Source organism: Colobus angolensis, unplaced genomic scaffold, assembly GCF_000951035.1.
Source record: "Colobus angolensis palliatus isolate OR3802 unplaced genomic scaffold, Cang.pa_1.0 Scaffold289, whole genome shotgun sequence".
Lineage (NCBI taxonomy): Eukaryota > Metazoa > Chordata > Mammalia > Primates > Cercopithecidae > Colobus > Colobus angolensis.
Genome location: NW_012116143.1, coordinates 622,660 through 643,989, shown reverse-complemented (window position 1 = coordinate 643,989; position 21,330 = coordinate 622,660). Strand labels below are relative to the sequence as shown.

The 21,330-nt window shown below is 35.8% G+C and overlaps 1 protein-coding gene across 3 annotated transcripts in view; it reads right to left on the bottom strand.

The window, feature by feature from the left end:
• Positions 1–3,924: 3,924 nt before the first annotated feature.
• Positions 3,925–21,330, bottom strand: part of SLC2A2 (solute carrier family 2 (facilitated glucose transporter), member 2) — a 31,010-nt gene continuing 13,604 nt past the window's right edge. For 2 of the 3 annotated variants that reach the window (XM_011948986.1, XM_011948987.1), the window contains 8 exons: positions 17,994–18,118; positions 15,199–15,314; positions 14,052–14,214; positions 13,379–13,566; positions 10,679–10,783; positions 6,652–6,753; positions 5,774–5,977; positions 3,925–5,684 (listed from right to left, as the gene is read on the bottom strand). In XM_011948986.1, coding sequence (XP_011804376.1) covers positions 5,484–5,684; positions 5,774–5,977; positions 6,652–6,753; positions 10,679–10,783; positions 13,379–13,566; positions 14,052–14,214; positions 15,199–15,314; positions 17,994–18,118 — 1,204 coding nt within the window. In that variant the 3' untranslated portion in view covers positions 3,925–5,483. The remainder of the gene's footprint in view (positions 5,685–5,773; positions 5,978–6,651; positions 6,754–10,678; positions 10,784–13,378; positions 13,567–14,051; positions 14,215–15,198; positions 15,315–17,993; positions 18,119–21,330) is intronic. The other variant, XM_011948989.1, reaches the window with a different exon arrangement.

The following is a 21,330-nucleotide window of genomic DNA, read 5'->3' as shown; positions in this document are numbered from 1 at the left end:
CATGCTAAGCAAGAACAACAAAGTCAGAGGCATCGCATTATCTGACTTCAAACTATACTGCAAGCTTATAGTAACTAAAGCAGCATGGTACTGGCACAAAAATAGATACATAGATCAGTGGAACAGAATAGAGAACACAGAAATAAATCCACATGCCTGCAACCAACTTATCTTCAACAAATATAAACAATGGGAAAAGGATACCCTATTCAATAAATGGTGCTGGGAAAATAGGCTAGCCATATGCAGGAGAATGAAATGGGACCCCTTACTCTTACTGTTTATAAAAATTAACTCAAAATGGATTAAAGGCCTAAATGTAATACCTGAAACTATAAAAGCCCTAGAAGAAAACCTAGGAAAAACTCTCTGGACACTGGGCTAGGCAATGTATTTATGACTAAGACCTCAAAAGCAAATGCAACAAAAACAAAAATAGATAAATGAGGCTTGATTAAACTAAAAAGCTTCTGCACAACAAAATAATAAACAATAGAGTCAACAGACAACCTGCAGAATGGGAGAAAATGTTTGCAAACTATGGATCTGTCAAAGGACTGATATCCAGAGTCTACAAGGAACACAAACAGCAAGAAAAAACAATCCATTAAAAAGTGGGCAAAGGATATGAACAGACATGTCCTCGAAAGAAGACATACAAGTGGCCAACATACATATGAAAAATTCTCAACATCACTAATCATCAGAGAAATGCAAATTAAAACTACAATGAAATACCATCTCACTTCAGTCAGAATGGCTACTATGAAGTCAAAAAACAACAGATGTTGGCGTGGACACAGAGAAAAGGGAATGCTTATACACTGTTGGTGGGAATGTAAATTAGTACATCTATGTATTAATAAAACAGTATGGAGAGTCTTCAGAGAATTAAAAATAGAACTACCATTCAACCCAGGAATCCCACTACTAGGCATCTACCAAAAGGAAAAAAAATATTATGTCTAAAAGACACATGAGCTTGTATATTTAATGCAGCCCTATTCACAACAGCAAAATCATGGAATCAAAGTGTCCATCAATAGCTGACTGGATAAAGAAAGTGTGATATATATATATACACCATGGAATACTATGCAGCCAAAAAAAAATCATGTCCTTTGTAGCTGGAGGCATATGCGTGTGTGTGTGTGTGTGTGTGTGTGTGTGTATATATATGAAAAGCTTATACATAATATCTTTGTTTTTTGATGGCAGATAGTAACAAATTACTATAGTTTTTAAATTCAATGGAATAAATAAACAGCACAGTAATTTTTAAAAATGCCAATATATACTATATTCTGAAAAATTGCATCTTTTGCAGATTTTCAAATATTTGACAAAAAATTTAAGGTGTTAATTTAAAAACTTGAAAACCACTTACGTGTACTTTCTGTACTCTTACAACACTCCTTATAGTACTATAACTAGTTGTTTTCAAATCTTAGCTCTTTTATGAGAATGCAAGTGACTGAGGGTAGGGACTATGTTTTCTAAGCTTTGTATGTGTCACAGAACTTTAACAAAGTATCTTGTTCATAAAAGGAACTCAACCAAATATTTGCTGAATTAAATTATTTTTATCAAATGGAGTCATTCATTTCTCTTCTACTGTTTTATTTAATCTTCAGGTTAGTTTTTCTACTACTTATAATTAAAACAACTGCCAGATGGGAATAAAATTTGGCCTTAAAAAGTCATTCACATTTTATTTCTAAAATGAGAATGGGAAAGTACTGTCAGAAGGAAATGAGTATACATAATAAACCAATATCAATTTTTGAAATGTGTTTTTTTCTATATAAATGAAGCAACACTAAGCATTCAGAAATGTATTTATTGATATCAAACTATTGTGTATATATACTTTTAACTCAAAGTAGTTTCTTTTCATGATCATGCACCAAATTAGCAGTAACAATAGCAGCAGATGGATCAGAGTGGTTGTCAATAAACCTTTTCTCCCCAGGTCACTAATACATAATTGCCATGAAAAAAAAAAACCATATATATGTATTTACACTTGACTCATCACCTCTGCTTAGGACCCTACAGGGTCAGTTCAGCACAAGATATTGCTGAACTGCTATATTTACTACATATGGAACAATTAAACTAGCAATAAGAAGTAGTTTATGCATGTATGCTGGCTTACATGTATATACCTCTTGGGCAATTAATGAGGATTATCAACAAAGTTTGGTCTTGTCTTGTGATTATAATTCTATTACATTACATTTAAATGTGATATACAGAATTTTGTTTTATAGTTAGTATTATTCTAAGAAATAATAGTACATGCAGATCCTGTAAAAATAACATAACTTATGCAAAAGCAAATTCAAAAAATACAATAAAAACTCTTATAATCTTAAGAAATATCAGGTTTGGATTTAGGAATCAGATAGCCTAGTATCTCTTCTGATTCTTTGTTGTTGTTGTTTTTCAGGGGAGAGCATGAACACAGTCCCCCACTACTACAAACTATGCAGTTGGGTTTCCCATATTTGGGGAAATGGCAGGGGTCAGCACATCCGGAGTGTAATGAATGAGCCTTGCCCTGGGAAAGCCACCTTTGTGATTGTGATAACTCCCCTGCCAGGTAAGCAATCTCTCCTGATTCTTCCCATTCCCTCATTGTTGTGAGATTGTTCTTTGAAGCAAGAAAATATTATCTTGAACTTATAAAACTCCTTTTTTTAAAAAAAAAAATTTGGAACTATCTCACATATGATAATTCTTTATCCTAACAGTATTGCTATGAATACTAGTTCTAGGTAGCATTTATTGAGTACTCTCTTTGTAGCAGGCACTATGCTTAGCACTTCATGTTTAATCCTCACAACGGTCTGAGGTAGGTAATATTACTGTGCCCATTTTACAAGAGAGGGCTCGAAACCCAGGTTCATGGAAGGCAAAAGACACAAATGGAGATATTAATACTCTGGCCTTCCTGATTTCCCCATTAGACTGTGAACTCCTTGAAGTGTAGGGGGAGGGAGCAATGCCTTACTACATCTTAGTTGCATTACAGTGCTGACCATGTAGAGGAAAGTAGGGAGGAGGAAGCTAAGATAGGACCTTTTCCTGGGAGTCATGACAGTGGGCAATCCTAGATGTAGCAAGTGAATGCCAGACCAAAAACTCTAATTCTCATACTTCAAACAAGCTAAGAGAAAAATCACATTTGTAAAGACATTAGAGTATACAAACACTTCCACAAAAATGAGAGAGTACCTGGAAAGTTAGGTGTTCAAATTCACATCTAATTTCCCTGGGATTAAATCTAATTAAGTAGTGTCAATTTTATTTTTTATTATGATGTATACCATTGAAGACCTATAATTTTTTATTATAGTAAGCTAGTTATTTGGTCCTCCTATAAAGCTTTATCAGCTTCTTGTTTCCCTTTAATGTTTATTTTCAACTCATATGTATCTCTGCAAGGAAAAAGTTGTAGAAGGGGGAACAATATAAGATACTTAAATTTCTCTGAGGCAGAAAACTTCAGGGTCTGAATTTCTGATGTTTGTGGGCCAAAACAGTGAATAAGCACTTAAAAGTGGTCTTTGGAATTTTTAATTTAAATGTTTACCACTTTATTCTGTTAGTAAATGAGATCAGGAATAGTGATTTGATTAAATCACATATATTGCCTATAAAAGTGTTAAGCTCCTTTATCATTGTTAACGCTGGGCTTCCCAAAGGCCATTAGCATCCTGAGGAAGCATACAAGAGCCAACCAGGAGCCATTTTCCTGCTCCTGCCCTATTTAGAGACCCTATATTTTTGTCCAGAGTTCACAGTTTAGCACAAAGATGTCCCAAGTTATTTAAGCTCATTTTGACTGTATCGTGAAATCCCAAGTGAAAATAGTTTATCCCAAATTGGCCCAAAAGAAAAACAAATCACACTGAAAAGAAACGATTTCTTGTTGTTTGGGACTGCTAAATTACATATATGTGAACAACTTTAGGAAACAAGGCAAATGTTCAGGGTTTTTAATTATTTCACTCTTAAAAGAGTACTTTTTAAAAAGTGCTTTTCTTCAGTACACATTAAAGCAAACATAAGAAGGACTGATCAGTGCTCCAGTTGGTGGAGGAAACAGCCTAGAGATACGTTAGCTCCCTGCTAAGCTTTTGGGACCCATCAAAACTGTATTTCCATAATTGTAAAATTGACTGTAAGCTAAAGTCTCTTTAATCATCTGTGTATTTCCAATTTGCCTATGTAGGTAAAGGCAGATTGATAGTGTACAATGCATGTTAGTAATGGCCATAGAATAGTTTGACTAGAATCTGTATACACCTAAGACAAAGAAGGAAATGTCAAAGGAGACGATTATTTTATGTTAGGATCATACCATAAAACAATTAGTCTTTCCAGGAAAATTAAACAGGGATTTTTATAAAGTCTGAAGCTGAACATTTATGAAGTTTCAGAAGCCCACACTGAGGAATCCTCCAACCCTACCTTTTCAACTTATTTTGAGACATAATAATTCAGAAAATATTTTTAACAAACCGATCAATCCTTTACTTCAAATTTTCTTACATTAGATTTGATCAAACTTATTAGGAGTTTGAGGTAATATACCAAATGTCTGACTCATGATTGTTTGAGTGCATGTGAAAACCAGGCTGTGCTCAATTAAAAAGCAAAACAAACTATAACTCAAAGGATTGTACCAGAAGGGAATCAACATGGTTTTATAATAGATGTTAATGTTAACTGATGGCCCAGGCTATATGATCAGGTGAAACCCTTTTAGCGTTACATCTTGCAAAAGATTTGTCCGTTAAATAAAGGAACTAAAATGGTTTTCTTTTATGAGTGCTGAAATATTTTAATAAGCCTACCAGAAATGAAAGTTTTTCTCTATAGACATATTTTAATATACTCTGTAATCCATTCTACATGAAAATACAGAACAAAGGTAAAATTTTAAACAAAATACAAATTCTAGTACTCAAGAAAAAAGCTGAGTGAGATAAATGGAAGAGTTGTCTATTTTAACATGGAACTTATTGCCACTAGCCATATCTCCTTTAATATAAGATCTATGGGTAAGAAAATTCCAATTTAATGATATTCAAATATATAAATATTAGTTGCATCCTCAGGTTTCTAGTTATGTGTTAAAAAAATAACATGATATGTTGAACCTCTTCAATTTTAGAAGAACCTTGTTATAAAGAACAGAGCTAAAAATGTTAGAACCACCTGCTCTTTAGTGTAACAAAATAAACTAGCCTTTTTGGTTTACTTAATTATAGTCTTACCATCAAAAATATATTCTCTAACTTAAAAAAATACTTTTTTGGTAATATTTGATGACATTTCTGATGAGAGCACATAAAAATAAAACAATACTTAAAGACATGTACATAAAATGCTCAAGGAATCATCATTTAAAAACAGACGGTTCCCTTACTGTTTCTTTTCATGTCAAGAAGCAGGGTTTTTGTTTGTTTTTTTCACACAGTCTCCGTAGCTCCTAGGAATTTCATTTCTACGGCAGCTTTTGGCCTGTGGGCTGAGCCACTCGTCTTTTGGAATTCTGCAGCAATTTCCTCAAAAGACTTTCCTTTGGTTTCTGGAACTTTAAAAAATGTAAACAGGGTAAAGGCCAGGAGCACTCCAGCAAAGAGGAAAAACACGTAAGGTCCACAGAAGTCCTGGATAGAAAGCAAATACAGACTTCCAGTTAGCAGTTGTTTGACCCTCTCTTCTGTTCAGTAAATCTGTGAAATATTAGGCTGCTTACCGCAATGTACTGGAAACACAGAGCTACAATGAAATTGCAGGTCCAGTTGCTGAATGCAGCTATTGCTAAAGCAGCAGGACGTGGTCCTTGACTGAAAAACTCAGCCACCATGAACCAGGGGATCGGGCCTGGCCCAATTTCAAAGAAGCTGACAAAGAGGAAGATGGCTATCATGCTCACATAACTCATCCAAGAGAACTTATTCTGAGGAAAAAAACGAAAACAATAGTGGGACTGAGATCATTAGCTGCTTTTTCCTTTAGCTAAGTAGCCTCTGAGTTCAGAGGCAGGCATACATCTTTTTCTAATGTATCTTGTTCAAGCAAGTCTAAGTTATTCTAGTCTGAGAGAAATTGTTCTAGTCTGAATCATGCTTAACCTTTTAGACTTAGATTTCTTATAAGGAAATCCTCTGGATTAGGATTTTCCTGTGAAAGAGGCAGGGCAAGGATCCAGTGACCTTTGCTCCTACTCATACAAGGTTTCCAGACAAGATGTATAGCTTCCTGTGAAGTAGTAGATGAGAATGCCAGGAGGGCAGAGGTTCAGGTACATGCCCAAAGTCACACAGGAAGCCATGTGCAGAGTCAGCATTAAAACCCAGTTGGTGGTGAATCCAGAGCCTATGCTCTAACCATGGGTACATGGCCTCCCTGGATGTCAACCAGAATTTACATGCTGATATTCAGCCTTAAACCCAAGAAACTAGTTCATCTTTTTTTTTTATGTATCTCCTTTGATTTTATGCTGTTGCTCTGGCTTTATTTCGTAAGTCAGTCTCAAATATTTTTGAATACAAAGCACTTTTACCTGGACCACAGAGGTGCCAGGTACCATCATATGTTAATGAAAAACCTCAGTGTAGGCACCAAACTTACCAGCAGCACAAGTCCCACTGACATGAAGATGGCACAAACAAACATCCCACTCATTCCAATTAGAAAGAGAGAACGTCGCCCTGCCTTCTCCACAAGGAATACCTAGGACAGTTTTAAGGAAGATTATCTCAGTTTTGTGAGTCACAAAATATTGACTGTTTACTTAAATCATTTTTACTGCCACAGAGGTCATTTTATTTTATTTTATTTTATTTTATTTTATTTATTTTATTTTTTTTTGAGACGGAGTCTCGCTCTGTCGCCCAGGCTGGAGTTCAGTGGCGCGATCTTGGCTCACTACAAGCTCCGCCTCCCGGGTTCCCGCCATTCTCCTGCCTCAGCCTCCCGAGTAGCTGGGACTACAGGCGCCCGCCACCTCGCCCGGCTAATTTTTTGTATTTTTAGTAGAGACGGGGTTTCACCATGTTAGCCAGGATGGTCTCGATCTCCTGACCTCGTGATCCGCCTGTCTCGGCCTCCCAAAGTGCTGGGATTACAGGCTTGAGCCACCGTGCCCGGCCCATTTTAATTTATATAACAGATAGGAGGCAATTCCACCCTTCCATTTTACAGGAGTGAGATCGAGGTGGGAAGTGACTGCCCCAGGTGGCAGAGCTAGTCTCAGTGGACAGTGGGTAATGATCAAATATCTGCTTAATTTAGTCACATTGGTTTGAATAGGCCATTATAGAGATAGAAACATAGTGTTACCACTACTCCAGGATTATCACTTTGGGTACAATATTCAGAGACTGTACAGCTGGGGTCTCTCCCAGTAGATGTCCTGTACATTTAAAATGTGAAGGTTCCACATTTAAACATGACATTAACTTGTTGTCTGATAATTATCCTAAGTTATAATTACAAGGGTCTGTCCACTACTGACACTGGAAACAGTACAGCTGTTCAGGTGTTAACTAGTCTCGTCCAATTTTCTCACTGCATAATAAAGTCCTATTGTGACCACTCACCTGGCAACATATGGAATTTGATAATTGTACCAAAATAGGCCTGCATTTTTCTGTGTATGCTTCATTGTATCTTTTGCCAGGAGTGAACTATTCATCTTAAAAGTTAGGACTTTAAAGCAAAGGGTTAAAATGCCTTCTTATCTTAACTGAGGAGATACGTCATTGATTCCTTTAGTTTTGTGGACCTTTGCATTAATGGTTAAGATTTACAATTAGCCAAGACCAGAGTTTGTTATACTCTTGCCTGATCCTTGGAATATTACCAAGGCTGGTGGGTCACTCTCCCTCTCACCCCCCACAAAACTTCCTGTCATAATTTCTCACTTTGGCACCTGGTGAGCAAATTGGCTGGCTCATCAGCCTATCAGTAAATCAATAACAATCCAATGTCTTTAGTATAGTGAGCTCTGGTTCTGAAGATATCTTAGAAACATTTCACCTACAGTGAAAGCCTGTTTCTCAGAGGCACACTCATATCAGAGTTTTAAATCACTTCAGATGGGATGATAAGCAAAGAGCACATATTTAATTATTGAGATGGAAGTTGGAAAAAAACAGACTTTTCTCAAGTTCATAAAATATCTCTTTATATTTTAACTCTTTTATTATGATGTTCAAAACTGACTTGGTGCCACCATGTCAAGCTACCAAGAAAATAGAAGCATTTCTTTGTGAATAAGCTCCTTTACTATTTGCACGTATTGAAAATTGAGTTGGCCTCTGTCCCTGAGGCCTGGTGTGCACTCAGGATGAGTGTGACAAGGGGAGACATGGTCAGTGGCTGGAGATATCTGCCCAATCATAACCCTCACCTTTGCCGCAGTGCCTCACACAAATCCTGGGCGCTTAGTTGCAATTTGGTAGTCACCGCTTCTCTCTCAGTGTCATCCTGCCTTCTAGATCCCTCCATTTTTCTTTCTGCTTTTTTTTCTGTCAAGATTACAGGCCCTCTTCTACCCTCCCGTTAGTGTGGAAGAAAATATAGGATGTGCAACACAATTAGTGTGGAGTTGGGCAAGTCTCTCTTCCCAAAAACAAATTGATGTTCTTCCAGTTTGGTGAAACATTAACATATTCGGTGCATATTTCTATTTTGCATATTTTTATTTGAAAGTACACACACAATTTGGTAACATTGGTTAACTTTGGGGAGAGAAACTGGATGACTGAGGGACTATCCTTTTTATACTTTATGAACTTTAGAACATTTCAAAAATTAATATAGTTAAAAATTTTAAATGTGATCTGTAGTGCTGGAGGCTTAATTAATGATTAGGAGTGATTTTTAAAGATTATGTCACTACCCTGTTCAAAACCTTTCACAGAATCAAAGGATGAACTCTAAAAAGGTATATTCAAAATAATTAGGACGCTGTCTTAAACAACTCCTCCCTCATGAGTGGGGTTGGGAGCAGGGTGTAAAAATGAAACTTTACAGAAGTTTCCCCTTTAGATTTTTTCAGAATTTAGGCTACCCAATCTTGACAATTTGATGCTTTACATAGAAAATCCTATTATACACAAAATGTTTTAATAATTATCTATTATAAAAAATATGTTGAATAATTTGTAAAAAATATTCCAGGAGACAAAAGGGTGAATAGTCCCTTGGATTGCACTTCAGAAACAGGTCTTGATTGATTTACAGTGACCTTTTGGTTTGAACAGGCCTTATCTCTAACGGTATGTCTACAGAACCATTGGCATTTCATTATTATCTGTTTTTCCTGCTCTTTCCAAGGTCCAGCACTGTTTAATGTGGTCTGGACAAACCTGCCTTTTGATCTGGGTAGCCAGGCTGTAATTTATTGATCACCCTAAGGTAATAGTTTAGAGTTCATATGCGGAGAATGAAAAACAAGTGACTAAATTATATTGAGTATAGTATTGTGACCAAAATTGAAAAGAATAAACTTTTTGCTATTTTTATCTTGTTGAACAAAGATAAAAATAAGCTCAGTGACTCTCATTCTACAGTGAATTACATTAGTTGGGGAGTTTTTGTCTTTGTCGTTGCTTGTTTACTTCTTAGATTATTATGTTAGATATTCTTGTCAGGTTCTTACATATTAAGAATATATCTTATATATTCTTACATAAGAATATATATATTTATATATATTTATAAATATATATTTTCCACATAATAATGAAATGCCAGGTTTTTATATATTAAGAATATATAAGATATATAATCTTATATATATCTTATATATAGACATATATATCTTATATATTAATATATAAGAACCATCACTTCCTATGTATTCTTAATATATAAGAACCATCACTTCCTATATATTCTTAATATAAAGAAACCATCATTTGCTATATATTCTCAGTAAGAACCATCACTTCTTATAGAAAGTTATTTGGTTTTAAGAAGAGTATATGACCTTTTGTTGTTGTTGGAAGAAAGCAATAACATTTCTAGTTACGTTGTCACTTCCCTCATAATATCACACATACCTTCATGCATCACCAGAAGCCACAACTTTGTGAACTACTTGGAAGCTCTCTGCCCAATGACTTAATACCATTTGCTGAGTCTGTTTAACGTTGCTTAAAGGGTTAAATGTCTGTTAGAGAGGGCCTTGTTTGTTTATCTTTATATGTTTCCCTCAAGACACATGATAAAAAAAGAATTTGAACTATGTAAAAAGAGGAACCTAAGTAGACCATCCAATATCAATAGAAATGACAAACTGTCAGCTACTCCCAAGGGGTTTATGTACAGAGAAAAGAAGGAACCTAGGAATCTGCACAAGGAGGAAGTTCTCTGTGCCCCCAAGTGAGTTACAAATTCACAAATGAGTGACTAAATGGCATCCCAGCAGTGCAGAGAACCAATGATTCACCCTCTCAGTTATGTCTAATCTCACTGCAGTGGTTGGCTTATTCAAACAGGACTCTTCTCATGACTCACTTGGGTTTACACACTTAGAGCATATGTACAACGTCATTGATTGCTTTTAGAGCCCAAGCTCCCCCCGCCACACACACGCAATTTCTGGACTAAGGAACAAGCGGAGTATTTATCTAGGGCATTGACTTACAGAGACAGCAGTGAAAACCATGTTTACAGCACCAACTCCAATGGTTGCATAAACAGGTTTGCTGATACCAGCCGTCTGAAAAATGCTGGTTGAGTAGTAAAAAATCTGCAAAGTAAAAACAGTTTAGCCTTAATCTTAAGAAGTCTGGCACTGATGTCTTTAAAGCAAGAAATATTTTAGATTGTGTATTTTTAGTTGTTTCTATGGCGCCATGCTCCCTAGAACTTCCTACAGATTTTCTCCTTCCAAGGAAGAGAACCCTCAGTCTTCCTTTAGTGTTTAAAACTTCTGATTGCTTAAATGTCCTCCTTATATTTAGCTGAGAATTCTGCTACTGCATTTTCTTTTTTGTAAATAAATTGAAACATTTTGTTAAAGTATAATATACATAGAAAAGTACACATAAATATGCAGCTTAATTAATTTTCACAAACTGAACACACCTATGTAACTAGCATCCAGATCAAGAGATAAATAATTCCACCCCTCCGGAAGCATCTTAAATCTCCCTTTATCATTTATCTCAAGGAAACCACTCTTCCAACTCCTGACATCATAGATAAATTTTGCCTACTTTTGTACTTGATGTAAATGGAACCACATAATATGTATCATTTTGTGCCTGGCTTCTTTTATTCAACATTACCTTTGTGAGAATCATCCTTATTGTACATTGTAGACAGTTCATGATCATTACTATGTAGTATTTTATTGTATTAATATACCATGATTTACTACTATTCTATTGATGAGTGTTTAGGTAGCTGCCATTCCTAAATGAATAATTTACTATTCATTAGGCTATCAGAAATCCTAAATTCAATACTCAACTCTAGAAGCCACTTGCAATTTAGTTTTTTTTTGGGGGGGGTGGTCGGCAGGGGGTTCAGGTGTGATTATTCTTTTTCCCTCCTTGTATTTATTGTGATTTTTGCCTTTTGCCTTCACCTTAATATTAAATAGACATTTAGTACCATTGACTGTTGACATTTTAAAAAATTGTATTTTTAGAAAACTTTTGAAGCAAAACGAAAGTTAATGCTTGCTCAATATATGTTTGTTGTAGCAAGACACATGATGTCAACATTTTTAAATGTCTTTTAGCTATTGATTATGAATAGTGATTATGAATAGTGCTGCTAGGAACATTCTAGTACAATCCTTGTGGTGGAATATGTATGCGTTTATAACTAGGAATAGAATTGCTGGACCATGGTATAGGCATATACTCAACTTTGATAGATATTGCCAAATAGTTTTTGAAAGAAGTTATGACAATTTTACAGTCTCACCAGCATGTATAAGAGATCTAGTTGCTATTGCATTTAATCCAGAAAATTTCACTAGTCTCAGTAGACATGGAGAAATTTTGTTCACAACTTTTCTAATAGCCTTTTAAAATTTAGTTATGTTTATATATTTATGTCTTTTAGGTCATTCTGTTATCCATTATCCTTTGTCACTCCTTTCCCACCTAACATGTCCTGTTGCTGGTACCTCTTCCCGCAGACAGGACTGAGGTAGAGGACTGTGCCAACTGTGTTCAGTGCATAGAGGCCTACAGCACACTTCACACTATCCCACCATTTTTAGGCTGCCCAACAGCCTCAGGTTCAACATTTCCTGGATTCCTCTTTAAGTCAGGCACTGGGATGGAAGCTGAAACAGTAAGGTTCAGAGAAATTAAATTTTGTGCCATTGAATATACAGACAGAACTGAGATAGGAGATATGATTTTGGTCTCTGAGCCTCAAAGTTATACAGACTATTAATAAAAATAAACATCAAGGACCTCTTGAAGGAGGACGGAGACCACAGTTGAGTTTGTGGAGTGAGGTTCAGGTCTCATTTTGTTTCAATGGATGGGAATTACTTCCTTTGCCTCCCCCAAGTGTTTGCCCATATCTCAGTCACCCACAGAGTGTCCCATGTGGAGTTGGCATTGGCTCACCACAGCAAATGTCCAATTTACATTTTTAACAGCAACAAAAGGGGAGAAGTGTTTTTTGTTTGTTTTGTTTTTTATCTAGTTTCTTGACAAATGCTTAATTTTTTCCTCTAGTAGTTAATTGCCAGTAGAACCATCTTAGTCTGCATGATGCAGGGGTTTCAATGTAAGACCTAAAAGCTAGCTAGTTTAATGCTCAGTATGTTTTTCAGTCGTGTATTGTCTACTACCCTTAGTCACCAATAGCATGCCAGTTTACTGTATTATTTATTTTGTGTGCTATCTCCTCAAATGGAGTGAAAGTTTCTTGGATGGCAGGAAACTGCTCTTTGCACCTGGCTATCTGGTATACTTCATTTAAATAGATGAAGGGAACCATGGATTCCGTTTGGCTTGGGCTATCAGAAATCCTAAATTCAATACTCAACTGTAGAAGCTTCTTGCAGTTTTTTGGGGGAGGGTTGTATAATTATTCTCCCTTTCTCTCTTTGGATGTATTAAGATTTTTGCTTTTTGCCTTCACCTTAATAGATATACAGTACCATTGACTGTTGACATTTAAAAAAATTGTTAAGTAATTTTAGAAAACTTTTGAAGCAAAATGAAAATTAATGCCCAATGTATGTTTGTTGTAGCAAGACCTATGATGCCAATACCTTAAAATATCTTTTAGCTATTTAAACTTGTACCCCTTGTCTTCCCTGTTTTAATTCACTGTGCTCTTAAGAGTTAGTGGGTGTTCTTAAACTTACCCCATTGATTCCAGAAAATTGCTGAGCCATGTGCAGCATCAGTGCCACTAGAATAGGCTGTCGGTAGCTGGAATTGGTGAAGAGCTGAATTATAGAGACTTTCTGCTCACTTGATGCTTCTTCTCTTTCTTTTCTCATTTCATTAATATCTTTGGTGACATCATCATATCCTCTGAGTCTTTTCAAGCCTATGCCGGGAAATGATCAGGTTGAAACAACTCAAGTCAAAACAAAGAGAAATTTATTTTTATGTTAATGAAAGAGCTACATTTCTGCATGCCCTGTTCTATTACTTAATAGCATGGGTGTTGGAAATTCTTTTTTTGTTAAATCTTGCTCTTTGATTTAAAAGAAAAACGGAACATTTGGCTTCATCTTATGACAAATACAACTAGATCCTCATTATGTTAGAAGCATAATGCTGGAGGGATCTTTGAGAAACCTCTGGTTGAGTCTAATACCCTGTATATGGATTTCTCGTTTCGGTTAACTGAATGCCTATGGGTGCCAAATGACATGCGCCAGTCATACAAAAGCGATTTCGCACATTCTTCTTATATTTAATCACCAACTTCATGTGGAAGGCACTGTTTTACATTATATAATACACTGTTTTACATTAGCTGATAACGCTCAAACAGTAGGAAGAAAGAAAAACCATCCACAGACTTACTTTGCTTTGCTTTGACTTCCTCATCTAACTTGATGTAAAGGTACCTGGGACTTTCTGGACAGAAAAAGAGTAGCAGAGACTGAAGGATGGCTCGCACACCAGACAGGCCAAGCAGGATGTGCCACAGATCATAATTGCCCAAGATAAATTCAAGACCAACAATCTGAAAATGCAAGGGGGAAGCATATCAACTACATAATACTTTGGATCTACCGTTTACACCAATTTGTTGAAAAAGTACTTTGACTATTTAATAGTAGTCTCTAACAACTTTGGAAACTATTAACTATTAACTATTGTGTCTCACTTTAACTAAATTAGGAACTATTTGTTATATAAGGAATTAACCTAGGTTCGTTTTCATCAACTCCAGTTGGACAGTCAGGATGAGAATCAACCAAGCTTAGACAAAAATACATACTTGATATCTAAAGCAACACGTAGCTGAATTCTCCAGGCAACCAGATAGAATCTGGTTGTGCTAAAATCAACCATGACTTTGGACCTTTGCTTGGTATTTCCTTCTTATGTTACGCAGAACTTAAATAGAAAGGGATTCCATAGATAGAACAATTACTGTGATGAGAACTCTCTTGGTGATTCCTATGGCAGTAGTTTATAGACTACCCTCTGGATTGTCATAGGCGTGGGGTCCCAGACTCCCTCTGACACCATAGGGTAGAAGGGAAGGATAGACTCAACTGAACAGGAGCTCCTGTGGCAATGACTTACATATTAGATTCCCAAGTAAGATGTTTAAAACAAAGGCAACCCAGGCAATCCAATCCTTGAAGTTTTCTATTTCTTGAAATCTAAATGGAATAGTTTAATTCTAGAATAGCTCTGAAGTTAAGACCTGGCTTGCCAGGTCACCTCTAGTACTATCCCACCAACAATTCCAAGGGGAAAAGTGAGGAGTGATAATAATTTACCTTTGAATGAAAAAGTCTATGTCTCTACACCGCCTCCGCTACCACTGGTAGAATTGGCTTCTCTTTCTGTGCTGGTCTATAGTGAGAGTGGACAGTCAGGGAGGGAGAAGATGGATGAAGTGGAGGAAGTACAGTAGGGGATGCAATAGTAGTAGTGGTACCGTAGAGGATGAAGTAGATGGGTGCAGTAGGGGGTAAGGATGGGGAGTTTTTACCTGACTAATAAGAATGCCCGTGACAATGGCCAGCTGATGAAAAGTGCCAAGTGCGCCCCTGAGAGTAGTTGGAGCAATTTCACCAACATACATAGGCACTAGGCCTGAAATCAGCCCTGCATGAAACATGAACATAAATGTTAAAGTGCAACAAGGACTGTCTCAATAACAACAATTTGGTTTAAGTGCCATATATATCTTGAATAAAAGCCCCTCCCTGAGTTCACTGGAAGGATGAACCCTTGTTCCTAGGTATAGCATAGTTTGTGCAAGAGATATTTGATATGACCCCAAATGCAGTTGTAGTTGGAAATATGAATAGAAAGAAATGCTTAGTCATGTATTTGGCAGTTCTTCATTACATGATTTTATTTAATTAAAATTCATGTTAATTTTTAGTTTACATCATAAATGCCTTAGGTTGTCTTCAGAAAAGAAATTGAAGAATGTTTTAATAATATTCTTAATCAGGGCTCATGAGATTGAAGGAAATCAGAACATATCTCCACCAGCCTCTTGATAGATGTGAGAAACAGCTTGCCAAAGATCACAAGCAATAGAGCATTAGTGTGAGAACAATATGCCCTATCTGAATTTCCACAATGTAGAGGGGTTGGTGATGAAGGGGAAGGGGAGGTGCAGAGAGGTAGAAGAGGTTAAGGATCTTAAGGACTCTTCCCAATTAGAAACCAGAGAAACTCAGCTCCTTTATTCTATTCAAATATTAGGCTTCAGAAAAAATTTTATTTGAAGAAAGACTTTTGGTACTTAAATGAATACAAAGCATTTGAAAGCACTAGGTCATTCTGCCTTCTGAAGCTTTCTTAAATGCACATGTAATCAGTTGTGCTGGAAATGAAATGTCCAGCCATTTGCTGATTGCATAAAAAGTTCAGAGACTATCGATAGGCAAGGCTGAATTAAATGTTTGGCATTTTCTTAAATATTTAAAAATAGGATTTGCAGAGGCTTCTTCTTAGAAACTACCTGCCTATCAAATTGAAATGGATGATCTTTGTGTAAAAGATGCTTTGACAATTGTTTTCAAAATACATTTTTTAATGCTTCAAGTTGTTCTTAATATCTCAAATGAACATTTGTATGTGTGATATGGCATCTATATTTCAGCTGAATTTTACAGGTGACTTTTAATGTGTAGCCTGTTGATCTTAAATAAAAAAAATCATTTATTTGCCTCTATTCTAAGTTGTACTATCTTTCTGTAATACCTAATACTATACCTGAAAAACAGAATAATGTAGATAAGCTCACAGGTCTGAAGTCACATGAACTTGAAGTCAAATTATATTTCCTATAAATTTTAGGAACTTTAATGCTCAGAATAGGGCCAAACATAATATTAGAAGATGGTTGGGGAGTACAAGTTGGTTGACTATGCTAGTTATAGGTTGTTTTACAATGTATTTATAACATTTATTTTCAATTTTACCAAAAATATTTTATAATTTTTTTCACACTGTATTTTTTTTTTAAATGGAGAGAAAAGAAAGAAGAATCATAATTGGGAGTTCATTCATAGTGTTATTATCTGCATTTTATGGGAGAAGAAACTGAGGTTCAGATTTAGTGTTTAAGGCCCAGTAGAGACAGTGCCAGAATTTATTTGCTCTGAATCAAAGCTCTTTCCACATTTGGGGTTGACTGTTTACCTTGATAAAGCTACACTGACCTTCAGTTATTTGTATTAACATTGAAAATAATAAAAGAGATTTAATTAGGCTGTTAACTTGGTATTTTAGACTTTTGCTTCAACTGATCATTGAAGATACATGGAATTCAAGTCTTTTCTGTAGGTAAAAGTGTTAAAAATACTTTTATATACGAATCTATGTCCTCACGACTCCTTCCCCATCCCCATGGATAGAAGTGCCTTGAAAGGCAACTATAATTTGTGAAAATGGGTTAAAATCTCAACCTAGCACTATCAAAATCAGAGCTTCATTGGCAGAAGTTAAAGATTTAGCCATTTGTTTTAGAGAGAGATTGAATTATTCTGCCTTTGTTCAGACGTCTGCTAATTAATTGCTTCTGAATGTTTGAAAAGCTGTCTCTAAGAACTAGTGATTCCCACTATTCAGAATAAAGTTCATGGGAGGAACCTCTTTCCTTTATTCTGAACTTTTAAGTATCAGCTGCTTCTGTCTGATTCCCTCTCCCTAGAGACACCACCACCATAATGCTTCACTCGGTCATGTCTAGAATCATACAGGGCTGGGGAATGTGGTCTAAGAGATGGGTTCAGAGTGTTAAGGTCTTGTCAGATAGAAGAGATGGAGACATGGCAGCCAGGTATTCCATAAGGGCAGAATTAAGGGTCGTGATATAGCAGTCTCCCACTGTCTGCTATACCGCAGCAGTAATAACAACTAGCATTTACTGGTGGCTTACTGTATGTCAGATTCTATGCAGAACGTTTTACATGTGTTCTCACAATCACCCTATAAGGTAGATATTATTATCCACTTCCTTTAATAGTGAAGCAACTGAGAATCAGAGTTAAATAATTTGTCTGTGATCATACAACTGGAAATGATGTCATTGCCATGGACAAGGACCTTGATAGCATCATAATTCCTACTTACTGGTCCCAAACCCCCCTGACTCTGGATTTCAACTTTATGCTATTGCCTTTCCCTCTGTGATGTTACCCTAGACTCAAAAATATCCCTGAATGCTACCACATCCGCCTTTAGAGTTACTTTCAGACAAAGGTAGGGATGTGTGTGTGTGTGTGTGTGTGTGAGAGAGAGAGAGAGAGAGAGAGAGAGACTTACCACAATATAGTCCTGATATGCTTCTTCCAGCAATTATAAGTATATGAGATGGTCCCAATTTTGAAAACCCCATCAAGAGAGCTCCAACTAATGAAAGAATGTTTGCTATTAACATGGCTTTGATTCTGAAATTTTAAAAAGCAAGGAATATAAATTCAGCATCAAAACTTGCTAGAATTATTTGCTTTCAGAGCATGTTGAGTTTTTTTTTTTAACTTAAGAGCAATTATTTTAATTTTGCTGTAAAAGCTAGTTGGGGAATCTTGAACCAAGATTGCTAATTTGATCATCTATGGACTAAAGTATTAGTAATAAGCAAGATTTATGATGAAAGAACCTAGGTTGCATCCACCTGATCTCTACATGTTTCTCTATTTTGAGTCAGGGTCTCGCTTGCTCTGTTACTCAGGCTGGAGTGCAAAGGCACCATCATGGTTCTTTGCAGCCTTGACCTCCCAGGCTCAAGCGCAGTCTTTACATTTTGATAGAGATGATTCAATCACGGTGATGACTAGCTTAAGATAACACTTCTGACAGTTTTTCAAAGAGTTAACTAAGTTTTCTCTAAGTTGGTTGTTTTAAAGAATAATTGCCTGGTGATAGCTAAATTCAATTCTGTAGTTGTAACCTACAACTTTTTTTTTCTTTCAGTGGCACAGGTTTTTAATTGATCTAGATAGGAAAGGAACTTTCAAAGTTAAATTTCCTTTTGTATAAATTATTTGGAAGTAATTTAAAACTTACTTTAAGCCTTATCTAGAGAATTGTAATTATCCTTATTTTAATATTATATGCCAGCATATTTCCAAAATCTATAAATTAATAGTGACCAGTGTAAAATACATAATAGAGCTGACAGTAGCAACAAAAACACTTTCAAAATTAATCAGATGAAAATTGACAACATTTGCAGATATCCGTTCCTTTTATTTCTAATTAATGGGAGAGCAAGGTACACAGAAAACCTTTTTTTGCAGTCAAAAAGATAATAGTAAGGTCAATAAATGTCTGAGTAGACAGGTGTGAAAATGTTTGTGCCAAAAGAAATGTAAACGTCCTTGTTATATTCTATTTCACTGCTTCAAACTTTGATAGGTGGGCTTTTTCTATGCAAGTGTCTTTAACACCAACAGATTTTTTTTTTTTCTGGAGCATAAAGCTATAAAGTCACATACTGCAGTGATTGTTTAACATCCACGTGATAGGCTAAATCATGTCCCCCAGCAGCCTGCAGCATAATCCCCAGACCCTGTAAATGTTACCTCACATAGCAAATGAGATTTTGCAGATGTGATTGAGAAGCCTGAGATGGGGATATTATCTTGAATTATTTGAATGAATCCAATGATGTAATCACAAGTGTCCTTATAAGAGTAAAGTAGAAGAGGAGCAGGTGATGTGATGACAGAAGTAGAGGTTAGAAAGTTGTGCTTCAAAGATGGAGGAAGGGGCCACAAGCCAGAGAATATAGTTGGTCACTGCAAGCTGGAAAAGGGCAAGGAATGCATTCTTCCTCAGAGCCTCCAGAAGGAACAGCCTTATTGACCTTTTGACTTTAGCTAACTAAAACTGAGTTTGGACTTTTGACTTCCAAGACTATGAGAAAACATATTTGTGTTGTTTTAAGCCACTAAATTGGGGATAATTCGTTACAGCAGGAATATGAAATGAGTATAGGGAAACAGAGTGATTTAGAGCTGGCTAGCCCCAGAGCTACAGAGTAGAAAAACAGTTAAGGGGTGGTTAGTAGTTTAGACTATTGTGAAATGCTTTTTATCTACACAGGGACAGAGGGCAGGCAAATTCAATAATTGACCTTAACAAGTTGTTACCATCTAGCTAATAGTCTCTTTTATTAGGGAAAAAAAGATAAAAAGTCATAAAAGAAATAGCCTGGAAGAATCTTGGATGCCAGATTGCCCGAAAGTCTCCTTTCCCTATCACTAAAGGATGCAGGAGCACTTTATATAATTTAAATTCTTTTAGGTTCCATTCAGATATGAGAAATGGCCACAAATAAATAATTTTAAAAATACATGAAATAGCTGAATCAGGGAAAAAGAAACTTAATTCTACCTGAGTATATTTCTTAAAATCTGACTCTAAATACTTCAGATAGTATAGGCTTCATTATTGTCGTGGTCATGGTCATTGTGGTCATCATCATCATCATCATCATCATCAAAATGAGGCTACATTTGCTGCTTGCTTAATATATGTCAGGCATTGTTTTAAACCTTTTATATTTGTTCTCATTAAATCCTCACAATAATGCCATGAGGTAGGTATTATTTTTGTTTTCACATTGCAGATGGGACGAAAACATCTTAGAGAACCTAATAACTTGCTCATTTTCATACAGCTATTAAGTGACAGATCTTGGACTTGATCTATGTGAAACCAAAGGGTAATGCTTCGTTTTAATGAGTTCCATTTTTGATGGAAAAAAATGCATGCATTCAAAGGCAAGCTATGCATCGCTTCCTTTACTCATGGTAGTGTGGATTGCACAGACCATAGTCTTCTCTACCATACCCTGGTAATTAAACTGTAAATGCACAGGTTGAAAAAATTGGCCTTGCAAACCCAAAACTAGAAAATGGTGGCCACAGATATCTACTGACTATTACACAATTGCAAGGAAACACTTTTTTTTATAAGGCAATAAGGGAAGTGTTACATTTTTATTTATTTACTTTTAACTGGTGGATAAATGGCACTGGTAATAATGAAAATCATGTCACTTCTCAATCTAGAAAGATAATTTTATGGGGGATACTGATAACTTTTTTCTTAATTTTGATGTTGAAGTTATGAACTTTTGCGCTGCTTTTCAAGGAGGATCATTTTTCTACCAAAAGCTAGAAGAAACCTCACTTTTTGTTTATCATAGGTCATTTGATACATGGTCATTTGATACTGTTTTGGGGTATAACCATTGTTGATGCCAAATCCTAAGACTTCAGAAGGTTTATGTATTGGCTCCATTAAGTGTTAATTAAATGTTAACACTAATTAAATGTTTTAGGTTAAGTCACTGAACTTATCAGAATCTTACCTCTAAATGAGGGGCAACCAGGGTTTACATTTTTTCTTCAGGAATGAGAAGTAGTATAAAATATCAGTAAATGATTTGTTCATATTTAAACAATGATTTGTTCGTATTTTAAAATGTAATTTAATTTTGCTTAATTCGATTTACTTTAAAAATTTTTTTTTAATTATTTTTCCTTTTTCCTTTTGTCTGAGTCTACTTGCTAGGGAATAATTTACTTTAAAAATAAATAATTAATCTAGAGAATTCTCCACTTACTACTTAAACCAACTTGATACACAT